The sequence below is a fragment of the Cyprinodon tularosa genome, unplaced genomic scaffold (genome assembly GCF_016077235.1).
Source record: "Cyprinodon tularosa strain WSP-4 unplaced genomic scaffold, ASM1607723v1 ctg479, whole genome shotgun sequence".
In the NCBI taxonomy this organism is placed as follows: Eukaryota; Metazoa; Chordata; class Actinopteri; order Cyprinodontiformes; family Cyprinodontidae; genus Cyprinodon; species Cyprinodon tularosa.
Window position 1 is genome coordinate 354991 of NW_024039206.1, and position 22544 is coordinate 377534.

The 22544-nt window shown below is 42.5% G+C and overlaps 1 protein-coding gene across 1 annotated transcript in view; it reads right to left on the reverse strand.

Annotated features, from left to right (window-relative positions):
* The window catches only part of plcl1 (phospholipase C like 1), a 210316-nt gene that overhangs the window by 53959 nt on the left and 133813 nt on the right, over positions 1–22544 (reverse strand). Inside the window, exons 2-5 of the mRNA XM_038301953.1 lie at positions 19548–19622; positions 9978–10265; positions 9604–9888; positions 2287–2678 (exon numbers count right to left, since the gene is read on the reverse strand). Of these exons, the coding sequence (XP_038157881.1) occupies positions 2287–2678; positions 9604–9888; positions 9978–10265; positions 19548–19622 (1040 nt within the window). The remainder of the gene's footprint in view (positions 1–2286; positions 2679–9603; positions 9889–9977; positions 10266–19547; positions 19623–22544) is intronic.

Consider the following 22544-nt stretch of genomic DNA (forward strand, 5'->3'; position numbering starts at 1 on the left):
GATTATCTCATTTACCTGCTCAAATGAAGGCAAAATACACTTAATTTAAGACATTTTTACTCATTTTTAGATATTTTTTACAGTGAACATTAGTATAGTCAATCAAAGGCACCTGATGTGTAGCTAAAGTCCAACCCTGTGCAATTCAACCTCAGTACGGATGCAGACGTTGTGTTTCTGGCCTCAGAGGGTTGTTAGAAAACATTAGTGAACAAGCAGATGTGATCTGGAAAAATCATCCCGAGCTTTGACCGCGTCACAGAGCTCTGCTCAATCCGTTATCCGAACATGGGAAGAGGAGGAGGTAACAGCAAATATCTGTTCTTAAATTTAAAGGATTTGAACTGAAAAAAAAAAAATCAAACTGAAAAGAAATGTTTAAAATAACTTTTTACTTCAAGATTTGTTTTTGTGTTTAAAACTGGTTGCCCTTCAGCATTGGGGCGTGGCTTAAATGACCGGGAGTACGGAATGTTGACTAAGTTTACGTGCCTGGAAAAAAGATTCCCAGCTGTTGAATTCAGGAACCTTAAGAACTACAAATGTTTGGAGCTCAATCAGTGACAGTTTCTATTGACATTGAATGTGACATTTGGTATTGAAACTTGAAACAGTCCCTCTAAACGATGATACTATCCTTTTTAGTTTTTTAATGGAACTCAAAAAAATAGTCTCCTTCAGTTCTCTCCTAAGTAGTCTCTCCCAGAACTGAATGCTGGATCACACTAGAAATAGAGCTACATCATGGTTAGCATCAGGGGTGGAAAGTAATGAATTACATTTACTCACGTTACTGTAATTGAGTACTTTTTACAAGTAATTTGTAATTTTCTGAGTAGTTTTTGAAATATGTAATTTTTACTTTTACTCGAGTAAATTTTAACCTAAGTAGTTTTACTTCGCTACATTTAAACCCCCGTCATATTACTGAGTAAAAACAAAATAAAAAATACTGATGGTGAAAAAATTTTATGCGGCCGGAAATTTAAACTTGCGTAGCGCTGCCTTGCCATTACCCTTTGCATTGTCTCATAATCCAGTGCTGCGCTTTGGAAGATGGCAGTTGCTAATCACCATTTAGAGAGTCTGGATGAGGAAAAGAACGAAGAGGAAACACATTCTGGTATCTTTTTGGCATTTAATTTTGTGTGCATTTTGAATACTTTAAAATGTAGTTTAAATTTCTTTATTCCTATCATGGTGTTGTCTGTTGGACAGTATGATTGAAAATAGTTTGCACTTTATGGTTCAGGTTGTGACTGTCCTTGTGCTGTGAGGAAGTATGTTCTTTAGACCAGCTGATCTTTTGCAGTGTGGATGTCACTGAAATACGCCTCGAAATCGATTAAAATACCTTGTGCTCAATTCGATTCATGACTCATCCTTTTTTTTGCATTAAATTACCCAAAGTAACTAAGTAACTTTTACTCAAATTACAATTTAAATGAAGTAATTTTGTACTTTTACTTGAGTCAATTTTGAGATGGGTAATTTTACTTTTACTCTAAGTCAACTTTAGGCAAAGTAAAGATACTTTTACTCAATTACAATTTTTAAGTACTTTTTCCACCTCTGGTTAGTATGGAAGTAAATCTGTGTCGCTGGGATTTGAATTAAAAATGCCACTGAAATTTTAATGTTGTATGTTTGTACTTACTGTTTCAGTGTTTAAATATATTCAGAACACATTTTTAACCTAAAAAATGTATTGTCATTATTTCTACACAGCTGAAATTTCATTTGTTATTTTCTCTTCAAGCTAAAAATTCACATTACTATTTTAAAGTGTTACATTTTCAATACTTATTTTTCAGTTTAATTTTTCAGTGTTAAAAAAAATCTGCATATAAAAAAATTCAAACTCAATATTTTCAGCCTCCTGAGATTCAACTGGCTCTATTTCACCGTCTTAAATTCGGCGTCTAAATTCAGTGTAAAAAGGGAAGGGTTACTTCAGGTCACAGACATTAGCAATGGATTGTGGCGTCCAACACCCAGCCAATCCTGTTACGTTTTCTTAGTCACGTGACGTGACACAGGTGGCGCTCATACGGAAGGAAAACCAGCATGACGGAGCCGGTCATGCAAGCTAACGCTAACGCTAACTCAACGGTGAGTTTATTACTTCCATTTTTCTGCAGTTGAGTTAGCGTTAGCTTGCATGACCAGCTCCGTCATGCAAGCTAACGTTCTGCAGTTCAGAGCCGTTCTGCAGGACACTGCTGTTAGTGAATCTTTATTCTACCCTAAGGATCTTAATCATTCAAGGTATGTGAACCTTCAGACCTGATGTAGTAGTGGGACAGAGGCAGGTTCATGTCCTGGCAAACCCCCAGGTGCTCCGGGTCCAGCAGCTGACACTCGGGTGACTGCAGGTACCGAGCAAATCCATCCAAACCCAGCAGGCCCCTCTCCCTGCCCTGGGCCGAGGGCTCGTAGCGCATCAGGAGCTCCCAGCAGCCTTCGGTCGTAGCTAGAGACAATCCTTGCTCTGTCTCCAAGAAGAGGCGGAGGTCCTGAGGGTCAAGGCACTCCCGGTCCTGGGACAGTTGAACCAGGAGGAAGTAAACATCAGGTCGCGTGCAAAGCTCACAGTAGGCCTCCTGGAACTCCTCCCGTGTCACATGGGAGGTGAGCTTCTCCTTGCTGCGCTGGATCTCCTTAAACCGTAGGCGGACCTGTGGGAAAGCAAAGAGCATATAGTCTGTTTGAGGAAGCACAGCCAAAATGTTCCCATTCAGTCAGATCTGTTCTCTGGTTTTAATATTTGTAATTTCTTTCACCTAACAATTGAATGATTAATTTATTGATTTTTATTCAATTCAATTCAGTTTATTCTTATAGCGCCAATTCACAACACGACACCTCAAGGCATTTTTGTCATGGTCTTGGTTCTGCTGTTCTTTTCTTTGCTCCTTGTTTTCTAGATTTATTGGCCTAATTCCAGTTTTGTTGTATTTCTAGATTTATATTAGTTCTCATGTTTTTCTGTTGTCCTCTTTTGCCCTCTTGTGTGTGTGTATGTTCCTTTCCCCTTGGCTCCCTCGTTGTCTCCTCTCACACCTGTTCCTTGTCTGCTCGTTAGCCCTCCCTTTGTCTCTCTCTCCTATATATGCTCTCCCTCTGCTCTCACTCTTTGTTGGTTCCTTGTCTTTGCTGTCCTCCCATGCTGTTGTCCACGTTCCTCGTCTCTCCCTGGCTCCTCGTGTTTGGTTTTCCCCAGATGTCTCCATAGTTCTGGTTTGCTTTTGATTATTAGTTGGATTTTTGCATTCCTGCCTTTGTTGCTGTTTTTGCCCCATTAAACTACCCAGAAATCTCCTCAGCCTGTCTGCCTCTGCATTTGGGTCCTCCAAACCACAACTAAACCCTGACAATAGGAACCAACCACAATGGACCCAGCAGAGCCCAGTCTGGACACCCTGAGGGATTTTTTCCTGAAGCTGGGAAAGGCTCTGGATACTATTGCCAGTCTCAGCCCGCCTGAGGAGAGGGTGAGTGCAGCTGGCCAACTAAGGCAAATTCTCCTCACAAACTCCAAACTCATTTCTCCCCCAGTGCTGTCTGAACTGTTTGAAGAGTTGGAGTGGAACCACCAAGCAGCCAGCGCCCAACTCTTCAACAGTCCTCCACCACCCAAACCATCACTTCACCTCCTTCCAACTCTGCTCTCAATCGCCTCCAGTCCGGTTCCTCCACCTTCACCAGCTGTTGGTCCCCCCATGCCGTCTGCCTCCTCCAGGCGTAAGCGCCGCCGGGGGAAGAAATCCATTCCCTCTCCGGCGGGTCAGCCTGACGCCTCCACTCCCTCTCCGGCGGGTCAGCCTGGCGCCACCACTCCCTCTCCGGCGGGTCAGCCTGGCGCCTCCACTCCCTCTCCGGCGGGTCAGCCTGACGCCTCCACTCCCTCTCCGGCGGGTCAGCCTGGCGCCTCCACTCCCTCTCCGGCGGGTCAGCCTGGCGCCTCCACTCCCTCTCCGGCGGGTCAGCCTGGCGCCTCCACTCCCTCTCCGGCGGGTCAGCCTGGCGCCTCCACTCCCTCTCCGGCGGGTCAGCCTGACGCCTCCACTCCCTCTCCGGCGGGTCAGCCTGACGCCTGCTTCAATCCCACTCTTCAGGTCAGTTTCCCCTATGGCCTTGGCCGTCACCTCCATGATCAGCAGTTAGCTCCTCGAGTTAGAGGTTTAAAGTCAGTCACCATGATTACACCCACTGCAGTCAGAGCACCACATATTGAGGAGTCAGAGTTATGGGACTACTTTTATGGGCAAAGGGAGGATCTATTCCCTTTCCTTCCACCTCCATCAGTTCCCTGTCAGCCAGCACATCCCAAGCCCTTTAGCGGGCCGGTTTACCTAGCTCCAGAGCCCTTTAGCGGGCCGGTTTACCTAGCTCCAGAGCCCATTAGAGGGCCAGTTTCCCCAGCTCCAGAGCCCATTAGAGGGCCGGTTTCCCCAGCTCCAGAGCCCATTGACGGGCCAGTTTCCCTAGCTCCGGAGCCCATTGACGGGCCAGTTTCCCTAGCTCCAGAGCCCGTTGACGGGCCAGTTTCCCTAGCTCCAGAGCCCATTGACGGGCCAGTTTCCCTAGCTCCAGAGCCCATTGACGGGCCAGTTTCCCTAGCTCCAGAGCCCATTGACGGGCCAGTTTCCCTAGCTCCAGAGCCCTTTAGCGGGCCAGTGTCCTTAGCTCCAGAGCCTTTTAGCGGGCCGGTTTACCTAGCTCCAGAGCCCATTAGAGGGCCAGTTTCCCCAGCTCCAGAGCCCATTAGAGGGCCGGTTTCCCCAGCTCCAGAGCCCATTAGAGGGCCGGTTTCCCTAGCTCCGGAGCCCATTGACGGGCCGGTTTCCCTAGCTCCGGAGCCCATTGACGGGCCAGTTTCCCTAGCTCCGGAGCCCATTGACGGGCCAGTTTCCCTAGCTCCAGAGCCCATTGACGGGCCAGTTTCCCTAGCTCCAGAGCCCATTGACGGGCCAGTTTCCCTAGCTCCAGAGCCCATTGACGGGCCAGTTTCCCTTGCTCCAGAGCCCAGTAGAGGGCCAGATTCCCTAGCTCCAGTGCCCATTATTGGGGGGGTTTCCCCAGTACCAGAGACTCCTGAGCCCATTAGTGGGCCGTTTAGCCTAGCGCCTGAGACCCCTGAGCCCGTTCAGAGTCATCCTGATTTCCCTGAGCAGACTACTAAAAGGCTCTCTGAAATAAGGCTAAGCAGGCGCTCCAAGCCTCCACGGCCCCTCAGCGGGCGCTCCAAGCCTCCACGGCCCCTCAGGGGGCGCTCCAAGCCTCCACGGCCCCTCAGGGGGCGCTCCAAGCCTCCACGGCCCCTCAGCGGGCGCTCCAGGCCCCCTCTGAGGCTGTTCCTGTGCCGCAGTCGGCGGCCCCCTCTGAGGCTGTTCCTGTGCCGCAGTCGGCGGCCCCCTCTGAGGCTGTTCCTGTGCCGCAGTCGGCGGCCCCCTCTGAGGCTGTTCCTGTGCCGCAGTCGGCGGCCCCCTCTGAGGCTGTTCCTGTGCCGCAGTCGGCGACCTCCAGAGGCCCTCCTTCATCAGAGACGGCGTCGCCGCCGGCCTCCTCCACAGGCCCTCCTTCGTCAGAGACGGCGTCGCCGCCGGCCTCCTCCAGAGGCCCTCCTTCGTCAGAGACGGCGTCGCCGCCGGCCTCCTCCAGAGGTCCTCCTTCAGAGACGGCGTTGCCGCCGGCCTCCTCCAGAGAGCCTCCTTCGTCAGAGACGGCGTCGCCGTCGACGTTCTCCTGAGCTTCTGCCTGGCCTCGGGCCCCACGGCCGCCCTCCAGAGACTCTTCCTGGCCTCGGGCCCCACGGCCGCCCTCCAGAGACTCTTCCCGGCCTCGGGCCACACGGCCGCCCTCCAGAGACTCTTCCTGGCCTCGGGCCACACGGCCGCCCTCCAGAGACTTTGTTTGCCCTCGCCCACCTTGGGTGGGTTGTTTTGGTTTTTGTTTGGACTCTGCGTTTGGTTTTGTATTTCGTGCCCTCCTTCCTGGTTCCCCCTCCGCCCACCCAGGGTGGGTTATTTTTTGTTTCTGGACATTTTGGGCATCTGGGATCCGCCCTTAAGTGGGGGGCACTGTCATGGTCTTGGTTCTGCTGTTCTTTTCTTTGCTCCTTGTTTTCTAGATTTATTGGCCTAATTCCAGTTTTGTTGTATTTCTAGATTTATATTAGTTCTCATGTTTTTCTGTTGTCCACTTTTGCCCTCTTGTGTGTGTGTATGTTCCTTTCCCCTTGGCTCCCTCGTTGTCTCCTCTCACACCTGTTCCTTGTCTGCTCGTTAGCCCTCCCTTTGTCTCTCTCTCTCCTATATATGCTCTCCCTCTGCTCTCACTCTTTGTTGGTTCCTTGTCTTTGCTGTCCTCCCATGCTGTTGTCCACGTTCCTCGTCTCTCCCTGGCTCCTCGTGTTTGGTTTTCCCCAGATGTCTCCATAGTTCTGGTTTGCTTTTGATTATTAGTTGGATTTTTGCATTCCTGCCTTTGTTGCTGTTTTTGCCCCATTAAACTACCCAGAAATCTCCTCAGCCTGTCTGCCTCTGCATTTGGGTCCTCCAAACCAAACTAAACCCTGACAATTTTCAGTTCACCAGATCATCCAGTCAAACTGATATAAAGGTTTCTATCTTCTTCTTCTGCCCTAAGATCCAACAATCAGCTGTTGCTCACTGTTCCTTTTGCCCGCACAGAACTAGGTACGGAAAGCCTTTAGGAGTGACGGTTCAAGCCCCGACTCCGACTTTCAGTGTCGTTGTGTCCTTGGGCAAGACACTTCACCTTTATTGTCTACTGATGGTGGTCAGAGGGCCCGGTGGTGCCAGTGTACGGCAGCCCCGCTTCTGTCAGTGAGCCCCAGGGCAGCTGTGGCTACAATGTAGCTTGCCACTGTGAATGTGTGCGTGAATGGGTGAATGAATGTGGTGTAAAGCGCTTTGGTCAAGTCTCCTAACTTGAAAAAAGATGCTATATAAGTACATGCCATTTACCATTTTGTTTTATCTTTAAATGGTTTTAAATTGAAAGGGAAAGAATTGGAAGCAGCCTCAATGATCTGTGATTGTTTTATTTGATATGTTTTTTATATACCTGTCATTTAATTTAATGTATCTCTGTTTATTATGCAACTTTGCTGCCTCTTAGCCAGGACTCCCTGTTTAAGGTTAAAAAAAGGTTAAACAATAATGTTAAAAATCAAAGGAAAACCAGCTGATTGCATCGACTCATTGACTCATCAGCAATCCCTCACATTAAGCATGCTTGTAGCGACAGTGGAGAGGAAAAACTCCCTTTGAACAGGAAGAAACCTCCAGCAGAACCAGGCTCAGTGTGAGCGGCCATCTGCTGAGGCCCACTGGGGTTCAAGGAGACAGAAGCAGAGATACTTTAATGATCTCCTACTAGTTACTAGCTTACTTGTTGTAGCCTCGGTATTAGGTTAAAGGAAAGTTCTTATTTTTTTTAACTCTAGCACCTGCCTCCAAAAATGTCTTTGCGCCTGCCTGTCAATGAGGACATGAAGCGGTTGATACAATTTTTCTGATGTTTCCTCTCTCTTTTGTTTCCTCTATGACCCTCTGCCTGAACTTGTAGCACTTTTTTGTCAGATACAATCATGCCAAAGGTATGTCTCTTCTGGTTATCTCCTCATCCAGCCTGAACCAACGCAGAGTCTGACAAATATTGTTTTAACTCATTATTGCAATCTGTTTCTGTATCTCCTGAATTGGACGGTATTATAGGTTCTTAACATTCGTTCAAGCAAACAGGAGGAATCTGTTTCTAAAACAGACAATAATCTGCAGTTATTTAAATTATTTGATGTCATGATGGTATAGACCTTTTTACCATGTGGACCCTACCGTCCGTCTTAGTCTCACATGCCTCTCCTGTTAATCCCTGCCCACTCAGCCAGATCGGAGCCATAGATGGAGAGATTGAGAAAGGACGTCTAACAAATTGGCTTATCATGGAAAATGATGCTACATCAAACTAGAAATAAACACTTTTTTTGTGAGTTAGGGTTCAAAACAAATATTGCCAAATCATTGGTATTCATCTAACATAGTACAAATACTTTGTTTCCTTATTTAAAGTCGTAGGGAAGCAGCTGTTCCAACCGCATTTCCAAATTCTCCCGAATTTTCCGAGTTTACACAGTGAGTAAAGTGAATCTGATTTGTCGTTTATCAAGGGGGCGGAATTGCTGTGGCGGAAGGTTAGCAAGCAAGTTTGATTGTGGCCGGTTTATCTGAAGCATCTTGCTAACCAGTTAGCAACTTGGTGCTAGTAGGTTCCCAATGGGAAATTCCATTGGGAACCTACTAGCGCTAAGTTGCTAACCGGTTAGCAATTTAGCGCTAGTAGGTTCCCAATGGGAAATTCCATTGGGACCAAGTAGCACTAAATTGGTGACTTAGAAACGACGCTGTCAAGGAACGCTATGGACAGCGGAAACATGCAAGAGGAGGAGAGTTTAGTGTCGGAGGTCGTGGATGAGTCTCCTCCGTCATCCATTTTTTATTTAGAGGAGGAAAGCGGGGACGAAGATGTTGTGGAAGAGGACGCCAGGGCGGCAGAAGCTTGGTTTGGTGTAGAAGGCTTCCAGCCGTACATGTTTGAGCCCTTGCCTCGCAACTAACTGGCCTGCATGAAATAACGGGGAAAAAAACACAGATTTTAAGACAGGATTTTTTTTTAAATAGAAATTTTGGGACATTATCATCCGATAACGAGAACATTTATATACATGTTTAAGCCAGAATGATTTGACATTTAAAATTGCCTTCCCTACGACTTTAAATAGAAATGTTGACTAATTTCTGCCACTCTGTTAAAAAAAAATTAAACATGATTACTTATCATATCGCAATAGTAACTCAAAATAATGAGATAGCGTCTCATTATTTTGAGACAATATCTCATTAAAATTAGATAAACGTATAAACAGGCTTCCATAGCTATCTATACTTTACTGGATTAAATATTTCTTTAGAAAACCTTTTACTTCTACACCTCACATTTTTTTGCAATTATCTCTACTTTCTACTTTTCACATTTTAACAACAGACTCGTTAGTTTTGTTTCATTCAAGCTCATATTCCTTATGGCCTGTTGATATTTAAAAAAAATAACCATCAAAATAATAAGTTTCATCCAGACAATTAATTTCTTTGCGGTTGGACTCGGTGCTGCCCCAACTTGTTGTTCACCACATACCAAAATAAATAGTTTTAAGATGATGCAAAGTAAGATTTGACCTTGTTATCATTAGTTATAAAACTAAGAAAGGGAAGTCTTAGGAAGTTATCATCCAGAATTGTAGAAGGCTGCTTACTTCTCCTCCCAAAAGAAGTAAAATGCTAATTTCATCAAATTAAGGCCTGATCTTTTAAATCATCTTGTAATTTATTCTGATGAGCAAAATCCCAGAAGACTTGAACGGCTGTGCTCTAGGCACAGGCTCATCAACGCACAGAAGAGGAGCTCAGCTGATTGTTTCGGTCTGTTTAAACTGAGGACCCACCAGTTTGAATGAACTACATCATCCCTTTGGTGAAGAGAAATAAACCATGTAGGGTTATAACCCCCCCGTCTTACCTTGGCCTCTTTGATCCCAGGGCAGAGTTTGCAGACTGTAGCCACCGCTACATCCTCTGATACGATCCCGTAGCCGTCTTCGTCGACCAGCGCAAACTCCGCCGCCAGCCACTCGCTCCTCATCTTGCTCCCCAGGCTGCCTTCCACCGCTACGCTGCCTCCATCGCCCGGCCCTCCTCCTACTCCTCCAGCCGCTCCAATGATTGAAGGATGGGCAAGGAGGTACCGCAACCCCGTCACCCAGATGTTGGCCACATCAGCCGACAATGCCACCAAGTCTAGAGACTGCAGAGAGGGGTTCCAGAAGCTGGTTGGTTAAAGGAAAATGGTGAAATATTTGCAGCATTCTCTTTTCTACATGGTGGATCTGTAACCTGGTACTCATCGCCGTGGATGATGGAGAAGGCTGCTTCCTCTGCGAGGTGTTCCAGCAGAGGGCCGTTATGAAGAAAGGTCTCTGTGCTCTTCCCAGTGCGGACCTCCCTGATGCTGGAGACGTCCAGTCTAGCCCGGTCTGCGTCCTTCTTGGACGGCTCCCAGCGAAGGCAGCTCAGGTCTGCATCCAAGGTGTAAAATCGACAGTAGACCCTGGAGTTGGGTCGGATCTTCTTAAGCTCACACCCACCTTGCATGAAAGCCAAGCAGTCGGCTGCACTGCTGACCTGCAACCAAAGGTGAGAAACATCTTCAGAGTCACAGTCCAAACATTTCATCTGGCAGATAGGAAGGATGCTAAAGCAAATAAAAAGAAGAGAAAATCTTTTTCAGTTAAAGGTCCTACACTGTATCTATGGAGTGAAATGTCTTCCTTTTTTTGTTGTTGCAAGCACTGAATATGTTTCATAAATAAAAGTTTGAAAAAAATACAATCCAAAAATTAAACTTTGAAAAACATTTAATTTAAAAAAAGCTTGCAAGAGTAACTTTTCTCTTTTATTCAATTTTAATTTTTGTTTATTCTTCATATTATTTTCTTTTTTTTTTTTTTTAGATTTGCCAGTTTTGAGATGTACTATTTTTTATATTCTAATTTTTAACCAAGTTTTTTTTTTACAGATTTTATATATATATATATATATATATATATATATATATATATATATATATATATATATATATATAATCTGTAAAAAAAAATCAATACAAATTAAACTTCAAAAAATAAAATGTGAAAATACAAAATCTATAAAACATTGTTTTTGAAAAAAAAAAGAATATAAAAAAATAAGTTTGAAAAAAAAAAACATAAAAAAAACTAAGCCTATGGAAACAAAGTGAAATCCAGAGAAAGAAATCCAGAAATTAAAATTTTTTTAATAAAATGTTTATTTTTCACAATAATAATTTTTCTGTTCTTCTGCTGCTCCTATAGTTCTGGGAAGCCCCCTCCTATTTCTTTCTCCTTTCTCTTTTTATATATATATTATAAATGTGTTCCAAAAAAAGTAAAAAAAAAAAAAAAAAAACAATCCACTGGACTTTGTTTCCAATTTTGAAGACGTTTCTCTTCCCATCAAGGAAGTTTTTCCAATTAAACATTTCAGGAATAGCGTTGAGTTCCAGACTTTATACAGCAGTTTAGAAAACATGCAAATTAAAACGAACGGGTCCCCCCCTTTGGAATGGGGGTCGTTTGGCTTCTTTGTCAGCCTGCAATGCCCCATACCTGTCTATGTCTCTGAAAGGGGGGTCGTTAGAGGGAATTGTTGGTCTGGCTGAACAGGCGAGGTTTTCTGTTCCCCTTTAAAGGGGTTGGGGCTGTGATGATAGCAGGAAGGAATCAACTCTATTGCTGCATTTTATGTTTTTAAAGCTGAAATCAACCATTAACTGGATGAGACATGGCTCCAACCTGGCTCTAAAGTTGTGGAAAACATTAAGAACCGGTTAGGAACTGGCTCTAACCACAGCTCCGGTTACACACTTGACTCGTTTTGGAAAAGAAGCAGGAATGATCTACAGTTAGAAATGATCTAAACTAAAGCAGCTCCGATCTTTCCATATACAGGTGCTGGTCATAAAATTAGAATATCATGAAAAAGTAGATTGATTTCAGTAATTCCATTTAAAAAGTGAAACTTGTATATTATATTCATACATTACATACAAACTCATATATTTCAGATGTTTATTTTGTTTAATTTTGATGATTACAAATGACAACAAATGAAAATCTCAAATTCATCATATCAGAAAATTAGAATATTACTGAAGACCAATAAAAACAAAGGATTTATAGAAATGTTGGCCAACTGAAAAGTATGAACATGAAAAGTATGAGCATGTACAGCACTCAGTATTTAGTTGGGCCTCCTTTGGCCTGTATTACTGCAGCAATGCGGCGTGGCATGGAGTCGATCAGTCTGTGGCACTGCTCAGGTGTTATGATAGCCCAGGTTGCTCTAATAGTGGCTTTTAGCTCTTCTGAATTGTTGGGTCTGGTGTATTGCATCTTCTTCTTCACAATACCCCATAGATTTTCTATGGGGTTAAGGTCAGGAGAGTTTGCTGGCCAATTAAGAACAGGGATACCATGGTCCTTCAACCAGGTACTGGTAGCTTTGGCACTGTGTGCAGGTGCCAAGTCCTGTTGGAAAATGAAATCTGCATCTCCAAAAAGTTGGTCAGCTGCAGGAAGCATGAAGTGCTCTAAAACTTCCTGGTATGTGGCTGCGTTGACCCTGGACCTCAGAAAACACAATGGACCAACACCAGCAGATGACATGGCACCCCAAACCATCACTGACTGTGGAAACTTTACACTGGACTTCAAGCAACGTGGATGAAGTGCCTCTCTTCTTTTCCTCCAGACTCTGGGACCTTGATTTCCAAAGGAAATGCAAAATTTACTTTCATCAGAGAACATGACTTTGGACCACTCACCAGCAGTCCAGTCCTGTTTCTCTTTAGCCCAGGCAAGACGCTTCTGACGCTGTCTGTGGTTCAAGAGTGGCTTGACACAAGGAATGCGACAGCAGAAACCCATGTCTTTCATACGTCTGTGTGTGGTGGTTCTTGAAGCACTCACTCCAGCTGCAGTCCACTCTTTGTGAATCTCCCCCACATTTTTGAATGGGTTTTGTTTCACAATCCTCTCCAGGGTGCGGTTATCTCTCTTGCTTGTACACTTTTTTCGACCACATCTTTTCCTTCCCTTCGCCTCTCTATTAATGTGCTTGGACACTGAGCTCTGTGAACAGCCAGCCTCTTTAGCGATGACCTTTTGTGTCTTGCCCTCCTTGTGCAAGGTGTCGATGGTCGTCTTTTGGACAACTGTCAAGTCAGCAGTCTTCCCCATGATTGTGTAGCCTATAGAACTAGACTGAAAGACCATTTAAAGGCTTTTGCAGGTGGTTTGAGTTAATTAGCTGATTAGAGTATGGCACCAGGGGCCATCAATTTTGAACCTGTTCACAATATTCTAATTTTCTGATATGATGAATTTGAGATTTTCATTTGTTGTCATTTGTAATCATCAAAATTAAACAAAATAAACATCTGAAATATATGAGTTTGTATGTAATGTATGAATATAATATACAAGTTTCACTTTTTAAATGGAATTACTGAAATCAATCTACTTTTTCATGATATTCTAATTTTATGACCAGCACCTGTATATATTCCACATTGTTGCATCTCTTTCATTAAACGAGGCGAGAAGTGTCATTTTATGGCCCAAAGAATAAAACAATGCAACCAGTGTTTGTTTAGAGCTGCTCTGCAGACTAATAAAGACGACACACAACCCCCCTCTGTGTCACCGCCGGGGCTAAACTGTAGGGAGGAAGGTCTCCTCATTTCCAACATTTTTATTTCTTGTCATTTTATCTTTATTATCCTATTTATTTTCACCTCTGTTCGCCATATTTATTACAGTATTTTCTAGTTTCTGTCACTTCTCATCCCTGTGAACACCCAGGTGTTCAGATCTCAGTGGTTCCGACCCAAATTCAGAAGGCTGCTAATAAACGGTGTGTGCATCTCACATTTAAAGCCTTCAGTGTTCAGATGTTTCACTGCAAAACAGAAATCTTGGCAATGATAATCTGGTCTGATTACTCATTTCACACACCTGCTTAGCTCCGCCCAGTTCTCATTTCCTGCTTATCTGATCCACCTGCATTAGTCTCTATTTAACCAGCCTTCAGACCAGTCATCAGTGCCAGATTATTTCGAGCCATCGGTGAGAATTATTATTGCGATCTTGTAATTTGATTCTGACCTGTTCTGCCTCTGGACCTCTGAGCCTGCCTGTTCCTGTTCTTATCCGTTTCCCTGACCCCGGATCTCTGCCCGTCTGTGTGCCGAACCTTGAACTATTCTCCCTCAGCACCTCACCGGATCTCTGACCTCCCGGCTCCCTGTACCGATCACATCTTCACCCTCTGGATTATCCTGCCTTCCTTCCTCTGCTCAGCTCAGATCTCCTTCCTGTCCTCCGACCACTGAAACATCAGCGTATGAGGCTCTCTAGGTGGTGCCCGCTGCGTCGCATTGGCAGCCAACCAGCTGGAACCAACCTCACCCTCTGAGCTTGGACTAAACTATAAGACCAGGTTAGGGATTCACAAGTTCATTATCGTCCACTTCCAGATAGATGTGGTCACTAACCTGTTTTCTCCTCCTGCAGAGGCTCCTGCCTTAGATGCCCTACATCAGGGGTCTTCAACGTTTTTCAGGCTAAGGACCCCCAAACTGATGGCGAGATGGAGCGGGGACCCCCTAATTTTATATATTGTATGAAATTGTGTTATATTAAACTGGTTCTATAGTCACTCTATTACAGATGGAGTCATGTAATGGAACTAATTTTGCCCTGGAATTATTAAAGTATTTCTGATTCCTGGTTGATGGGACAGGTGTTGTGAAGGAAACGGTGCCCAGCTTGAAAGAGCTCCTGTGTGTCGCTGAATGTGAGCATTGATGACTGAAAGACATCTTCTGCCTCCATTGATCTGTTTACTACAATCTGTTGAATTCATGTTAATGTGGATTTAAAGACATTTCAATTAGTGGAAAAAATTGCAGGGGGAATATAAAAAAAAAGGTTTAGGTTACAGCTATCCTATACCCGTTTGACCTCTTTTCTCTGGTTCATTTGTCATTTATGTTGAAGACTATCTAAAAATATAAGTCATAGGGATGCACGATATTGGGATTTTAGCCGATATCCGATATGTCGATATTTTAAAACTCATGTAGCCGATAACCGATATCGATACCGATGTTAAAGCTGGACAAAAATAAGTAGTCATTGAAAATAGCACTTTTGTTATCCATTTCTGACACTTTGAAAAATAATATACTCAAATATATTTTCATACGCTGATATCAAATAGATTTTTAAAAACGCGGTATCGATCTATTTTACTTTCAAAATCTGGTGAAATTTCATCGTTCTGTTACAAACTCTCATGATATTTTGCAAATTCTTGTGAGATTTTGTTAGTAAAATAGATCGATACCGCGTCAATATATCAACATATAAAAATATGGCCAAATTTGGTGAATTTTCGGGGGATTTCGTAGCATAACGATGACGTATATCAATATTTCATTAGTAAAAGAGATTGATATGGTGTTTTTAAATGGCAATATATCAGCATATGAAGATATTGGGATATTTTAATGGATCGATATTTTTTCCCTCGTCTTTAGAAGTTTTTAAGTCTGTAAAAAAGAAGTTTTTGAGGAAGAAGAAGAAGTAGTATTTTTTTTTTTTTTTTTAGACTCAGGAAACAGACTTTTTTTTGACAAACTGTCTTCACCATTAAGGTTTTATGGAGAGCAGAGATTGGGTGGTGAGAAATATCATCCGATATTTGATCAGAAGCTGATCAAATATCAGGTTAAATATCGGTGGGGTGGCCGATGTCCGATATTCAGTTTTAAGGCCGATACCGATAGGGGGCCGATTATATCGTGCATCAGTCATGTTTTTAGATATTTTATGCATCAAATCTTGATATTCTTTCTCTGACTAGAGTCTATGTTTCTTTTCTTACTATTAAACTTATTGGAATAACAAAATTTTTTTTATATAATCTTCTAATTTCCACTCTTTTGTCAGATATTTGACTTATTTTTACTCAGAAACGCAGATCTGCATTGATGACTGAAAGACATCTTCTGCCTTCATTTATCTGTTTACTACAGTGTGTTGAATTCATGTTAATGTGGATTTAAAGACATTTCAATTAGTGGAAAATATTGCAGGGGGGCAATATAAGTTTAATTAACCAAAATTTCGCGACCCCCATGCAGTACCTCTGCGGACCCCCTAGGGGTCGCGGACCCCCTGTTGAAGACCTCTGCCCTACAATATTCACTGCAGTACCGTTTCCAATGAACGTTTTAAGAAATGGAGCTGTTGCATTGAATGCTGGATCCTGATGTTCTGAGCCTAACAACAATTAGTTCTGGTGTCCATTAATGTTTTTATTCAGTCACATCTCTAATGAATTAGAATAAGAAAGTCCCATGTAGTCCTGAATTTTGCCATCTGTATTCATTACACAGCTCTTTGGTCTAAAACTGAGGCAGGGGTTTACGTCTGTGCCATAATTACGCATAATGCAGGAGCACTTTTATTAGTAACCATAACAGAGCCTGCAATGGAGTGATGTTTTAATGAAGCCATTAATGAAGTCCCAAAGGAGCCAGATATATGCTTAAAAGCTCATCAAGAGAATGCACAGAGTGTGCCAAGCAGTAATCGAAGCAAAAGGTGGCTACTTTAAAGAACCTAGCATAAAAAACATATTTTCAATTGTTTCACTCTTTTTTATTAAGTATATAATTCCACGTGTGTTAATTCATAGTTTTGATGCCTTCAGTATGAATATACAATTTTTATAGTCAGGAAAATAAAGAAAACACTTTGAATGAGAAGGTGTGTCTGTACTGTGCATGTGTTGGTATATCTGATTTCATGTTTGAAAACATTTGACTTTGCTCCACAAAAACCTTTGCAGATTCTGAGTTTTTTATTTTTAAGATGCCCTTTTTTTCGACTTTTGCTCCTATTTTTTGCTTGTCAATGCATATAATCTTATATTTAAAAAATACTGGACTTCACAAATATCTCTGCAGTTAAACCATAGATCGGTTTAATAATTAATTTTCAAGGGATGCTCTTTGTGTTTAAATTGAATTGCATTGTCTTTTACATCTGTCCATTAAAGCAAAAGACCAAAGTTTTGTGTGACCACATGAAAAAAATAAACATTTGAAGAGCCAAAACCTCTTGTTTTCTCCTATAGAAAAGTCTTCATAGCTTTATCCACCACAAGTCCCAGATTAGCAAAGATTTTATTGCATATCAACTTATAGGTATCGAACTCGGTATGGTAATGAAGAGCAGAAAATTATTGGTTGAAATTGTTAATATCGTGCATCGCTAGGATAAGGACTAAGGCTACGTTTGCATCAAATGTAGCCTTTGGACAGCAGAAGGAGCCGGTTTTTCAAGTCAATGGTTGACGTGCATCAAGGGGCATCAAAAGGTCCTGCAGCGCGTCTCTGAGCAGCATCTTGACCCATCAGAGCAACTGAAGCAGCACCTCATTAGTATCTGAGCATCTGAGGTGTGTAAAACGCTTCAGACGCAGCTAGGGATGCACGATATAATGGGCCCCCTATCGGTATCGGCCTTAAAACTGAATATCGGACATCGGCCACCTCACCGACATTTAACCCGATATTTGATCAGCTTCTGAGTTTCTAAAGTCTAAAAAAAATATAAAATACTACTTCTTCCTCAAAAACGTCTTTTTTACAGACTTAAAAACTTCTAAAGATGAGGGAAAAAATATTGATACATTAAAATATCCCAATATCTTCATATGCTGATATATTGCCATTTAAAAACACCATATCAATCTCTTTTACTAATGAAATATTGCTATATGTCATCGTTATGCTACGAAATCCCCCGAAAATTCACGTAATGTTGCCATATTTTTATATGTTGATATATTGACGCGGTATCGATCTATTTTACTAACAAAATCTCACAAGAATTTGCAAAATATCACGAGAGTTTGTAACGAAACGATGAAATTTCACGAGATTTTGAAAGTAAAATAGATCGATACCGCGTTTTTAAAAATCAATTTGATATCAGCATATGAAAATATATTTGAGTATATTATTTTTCAGTGTCAGAAATGGATAATAAAACTGCTATTTTCAATGACTACTTATCTTTGTCCTGCTTTAACATCGGTATCAATATCGTTATCGGCTACATGAGTTTTAAAATATCGGCATATCGGCCAAAATCCCAATATCGTGCATCCCTAGATGCAGCAGCTGCTGGAGTTGGAAAAACTGAACTTAAGCTGCCCGACATGCAACATCAACCAATGAGAGAAGCTGATCTGGGAGCTGGCAGGGAGTCAGACGCAGCACTGCTGATGCAGAGCGCTATGATCACTCCTCTGAAACAGTTTAATAATGCCTAAATTGACTTAAAATGTAGAAACCTGCTGACAAACTATGTTCAATTTTATTATTCTGATTCCTGCAGTTTGTAGCACAGAACTGAAAAACGCTAACATCTATTTCCAGCCGCCACCAACAGGAGGGGAAAACCCCCAAGAGGCGAGCGGGCCTGAGACAGCTGCTGCTGGGGATTCCCAGTGACAGCGCAGCGCCGGTATGTGGGGGTCTGAGCGGCTCCCACAGAGAAATAATCTTTGAAGGCAGGATGGTAATCTGCCTCTTTAGTGTTATCAGGTTGTTTGTCTTGCGTGTTTCTGTGTCGCCCTGGGATGGACGTGTCCTCAGTGGACTGTAGGCCTCGTCACAAAACACGTGGCAGAACACTAACCCTTTAAACTGCTGTCAGAATCATTTTATGTAAAAGGAGCCCGCTGGTTTCCAGGAGGCCTATGTAAGGAACCTTCTGCAGCTCCCAGCTGAGCACGGAAAACGAATAAAGAACATGAACGGTGCCACGCGCCCCAATTTGACAACTTTCCCTCCTGCACCACAGAAACCCACATCAACACGCTGCTTATTAAATCACAAAGCAGCTTAGAAACTGTCAAACATCCTGCAGGAGCGTGTTCCCGGCCGGGTAAGTTCATTCTCATACCGAGGAGGGGGGGGGTTAAAGGACCGTTTGTAAAGGGCTGTTTAGTGTCACAGTGGTAGCACTGCTGCCTTGCAACTAGAAGGTTCCAGGTTTGATTCCCGCCTAGGGACTTTCTGCATGGATGAGGACCAAAACTTTCTTACTTAAAAACATATTCAGACTATTTTTTACCCACTGATCACAGCAAATACAGCAAAGCTGCTCTCTGCCATCTCAGCAGACACATCAGACGCATCTGGACACACTTTACTGGACCACTGTGCCACAGTTGGAAACACTGGAACCATGGTTGGTGGTTTAGATCCCAGTCTCCTCCTACTTCTATGGGGTTATCTCCAGGTACTCCAACTTCCTCCCACCATCTAAAATCAGTACTGTTAGGCTAAATGGTCACTCTAAACTTCCTGTAAGGGTGTGTGAGAGTTAGTGAGCATGGAATGATGATGTGTGACGTCTCTGTGATGGACTGGCAGCCATCTTTAGGATGTAGATGAGGAGAGAACTATGAGAACGTTCTAGAAAATCAGTAAAAATCAAATTAGAATCGCAATACTTCAATAAAAGGCCATAGAACTAGTTATTAGAATGTGTCATCATTTTATGCAAGACTGGAAGAAGGTCCAATGGTGGGGGGGTGTAAACCTGGGAGTCTCAGACTGTTTCCATTTGAAAAAATCAATCAATCAATCAAGAAATCCAAACTCGTGAACCAGAATCTTAACCAGAATCTTAAACAATAACTGATCCTTCTCTAATAAAATGATTGTTAGGAGAGAAAAAAGCCGGATATGGATCTCAGATCTTTGTCCAACTCTGACCACAAGGAGGATTTTTCAGCTACCTTCTTCTCGGAGGGCATGCTGCTGAAGGACACCGTCTTCTTCCTGCCGCCACCCACCTTCTGCACCGAGGGATCCTGGAGAGACACAGAAACCAGGAAACAGAAGCAGGGTTTAGTTTTTCTTATTAAAAGCAGAAAAGCTACAAAAAAAAGCAAAGCTCCAGAAATAAAAACAAACTCTGAACTGCAAAAACGATCTAAAAATTTGTAAAAATGTCTTAAATTCAGTGCATTTACACTTAATTTCAGCAGATTTGCCAAAAGAATGAGATTTTCACTCTTAAAATAAGATAACTAGATAATATTGACTAAAAATAAGACGCCGCAGTTGTTTTTTTTTCTTATTTTAAATGTAAACTGTCTTATTCCATGTTTTTTTGGCAGTGTGTAACAACAGATTTTCTTTTCAATCTCAGTTTCAACAAGAAGTGCTTCACTTTGAGTAGGCAGGGGCCATAGGTGCAAACCACAGGGGAGCTAACCTTTAAACAGTGACCTTTAAAGCTGTGGGTTACCCTGATGCACATCGCAGAAGCAGGTCAGAAATTTTTTGAAGAAATGCTGAAGAGTTTATTTTAAACAAACACCAGAGCTGAGGTTCTTAGCTGAGATTATCTCAGGAATAAACATTTTCAAATGTTAAATCATTTGCACCCATTTTCCAGGACCACCATGTAACGTCTGAAAGCAGATTACATAAAGCGTCCTATTTATGGTAGAGTTAGAGCAGCAGCCAGCGGTTTATTAACACGTCAGTCAGTGTTAGAGCAACACATGGATTAAAGGTAGGCGGCAGTAGCCCCCATCCAGAGAGCAGATGTAGAGCTGCTATGAGCAGATGGGTTTCTAATAACACCTGACAGGAAATACACACTGTCTACCTTTATCAGGGAATACGCTATATGAGCTCATTTTAATAGTTTAACAGTGTTTACTCAAGAAAAACTAAATCCCAGTAAAAAAAAAAAATCAATATTACTAGGGATGCAGGATATTGGGATTTTGGCCGATATCCGATATGCCGATATTTTAAAACTCATGTAGCCGATAACCGATATCGATACCGATGTTAAAGCTGGACAAAAATAAGTAGTCTTTGAAAATAGCAGTTTTGTTATCCATTTCTGACACTTTGAAAAATAATATACTCAAATATATTTTCATATGCTGATATCAAATTGATTTTTAAAAACATCGTTCTGTTACAAACTCTCGTGATATTTTGCAAATTCTTTTGAGATTTTGTTAGTAAAATAGATCGATACCGCGTCAATATATCAACATATAAAAATATGGCAACATTTGGTGAATTTTCGGGGGATTTCGTAGCATAACGATGACATATAGCAATATTTCATTAGTAAAAGAGATTGATATGGTGTTTTTAAATGGCAATATATCAGCATATGAAGATATTGTGATATTTTAATGTATCAATATTTTTTCCCTCATCTTTAGAAGTTTTTAAGTCTGTAAAAAAGAAGTTTTTGAGGAAGAAGAAGAAGTAGTATTTTTTATTTTTTTTTTTAGACTTTAGAAACTCAGAAGCTGATCAAATATCGGGTAATATCAAATACCGATATTCAGTTTTAAGGCCGATACCGATAGGGGGCCGAATATATCGTGCATCCCTAAATATTACGTATGATGATGAAATGAAGAACAGAACATTTCAGAGCTAAAGCTTAAACTTTGGTGTTATACAAACTAGATGCTCGGGGGATTTACCATTAGGCAACTAGTTCCTGGGGGCCCCATAAAACTCTGTTTACATGTATAATCAGTACAACTATTCCTTATTTGTGCACATTAATAAAATTTTTGATAAAAATCCTTTCACCTAAATGCCATCAGAACACTGATAATATTAAGTGTGTCTCAGACTTTGGAGCAGCGAACTCTGCTCTCCAGAGCGAGTAGATTGGTAACCCCGCCTCCTGCTCTCCTCTATCTTGTCTGCTGTCATGATTCATGCAGCTATTATTTCATCCAAATGAAAAATGGAGAACAGATAAGCAGATCATGGCTTGTCTACAGTGAAAAGAAGGACTGGGTTATTTACTTTGGCCTTTTTGGAAACACAGGAAGGAGCAATCAGCTAAGTGAGCTTAGTGCTTGGAAAAAATCTTTCATTCCTTTAGAGACAGCATGAAAAGTCAGCTGAGTACAAAACATAGAGAGGAAAACAAGAAGAAAAGGGACAAGAAGAGAGGGACACAACCTAGAACAGATAATGGATGTCTATTCTATTAAAATTTCTCTATCTGTATAACGGCTCTGTTTTTGCCTTCTTTGTCTAGGGCCACAAATTTCCCAAATCCGCCCCTGCTAGATGCTAAAACCCTTTTTAATTCTCATAGGTGATGAGTTTTTAACCGGTAAAGTGGAATAAAAGAAAAGCTTGACTTTAATTATTGAGCAACTTCTGTTAGTTGAACACAGAGCGTTTAGGTTTGCAGGTGTCTCTCTGGTGTTATGAGGTTGTTTGTCGTGCGTGTCTCTGTGTCGCCCTGGGATGGACGTGTCCTCAGTGAACCTCTCCTGTTGGCCGTCGACACCAGTTTTCTCTGTTTAAAGGACCATTTGCTTCCGTTGGAGAACAGTTGCCAACGTGTCTTTGAACACTAACCCTTTAAACTGCTGTCAGAATCATTTTATGTAACAGGAGGCCGCTGGTTTCCAGGAGGCCTATGTAAGGAACATTCTGCAGCTCCCAGCTGAGCACGGAAAACGAATAAAGAACATGAACGGTGCCACGCGCCCCAATTTGACAACTTTCCCTCCTGCACCACAGAAACCCACATCAACACGCTGCTTATTAAATCACAAAGCAGCTTAGAAACTGTCAAACATCCTACAGGAGCGTGTTCCCGGCCGGCTAAGTTCATTCTCATACCGAGGAGGGGGGGGGTTAAAGGACCGTTTGTAAAGGGCTGTTTAGTGTCACAGTGGTAGCACTGCTGCCTTGCAGCAAGAAGGTTCCGGGTTTCATTTCCC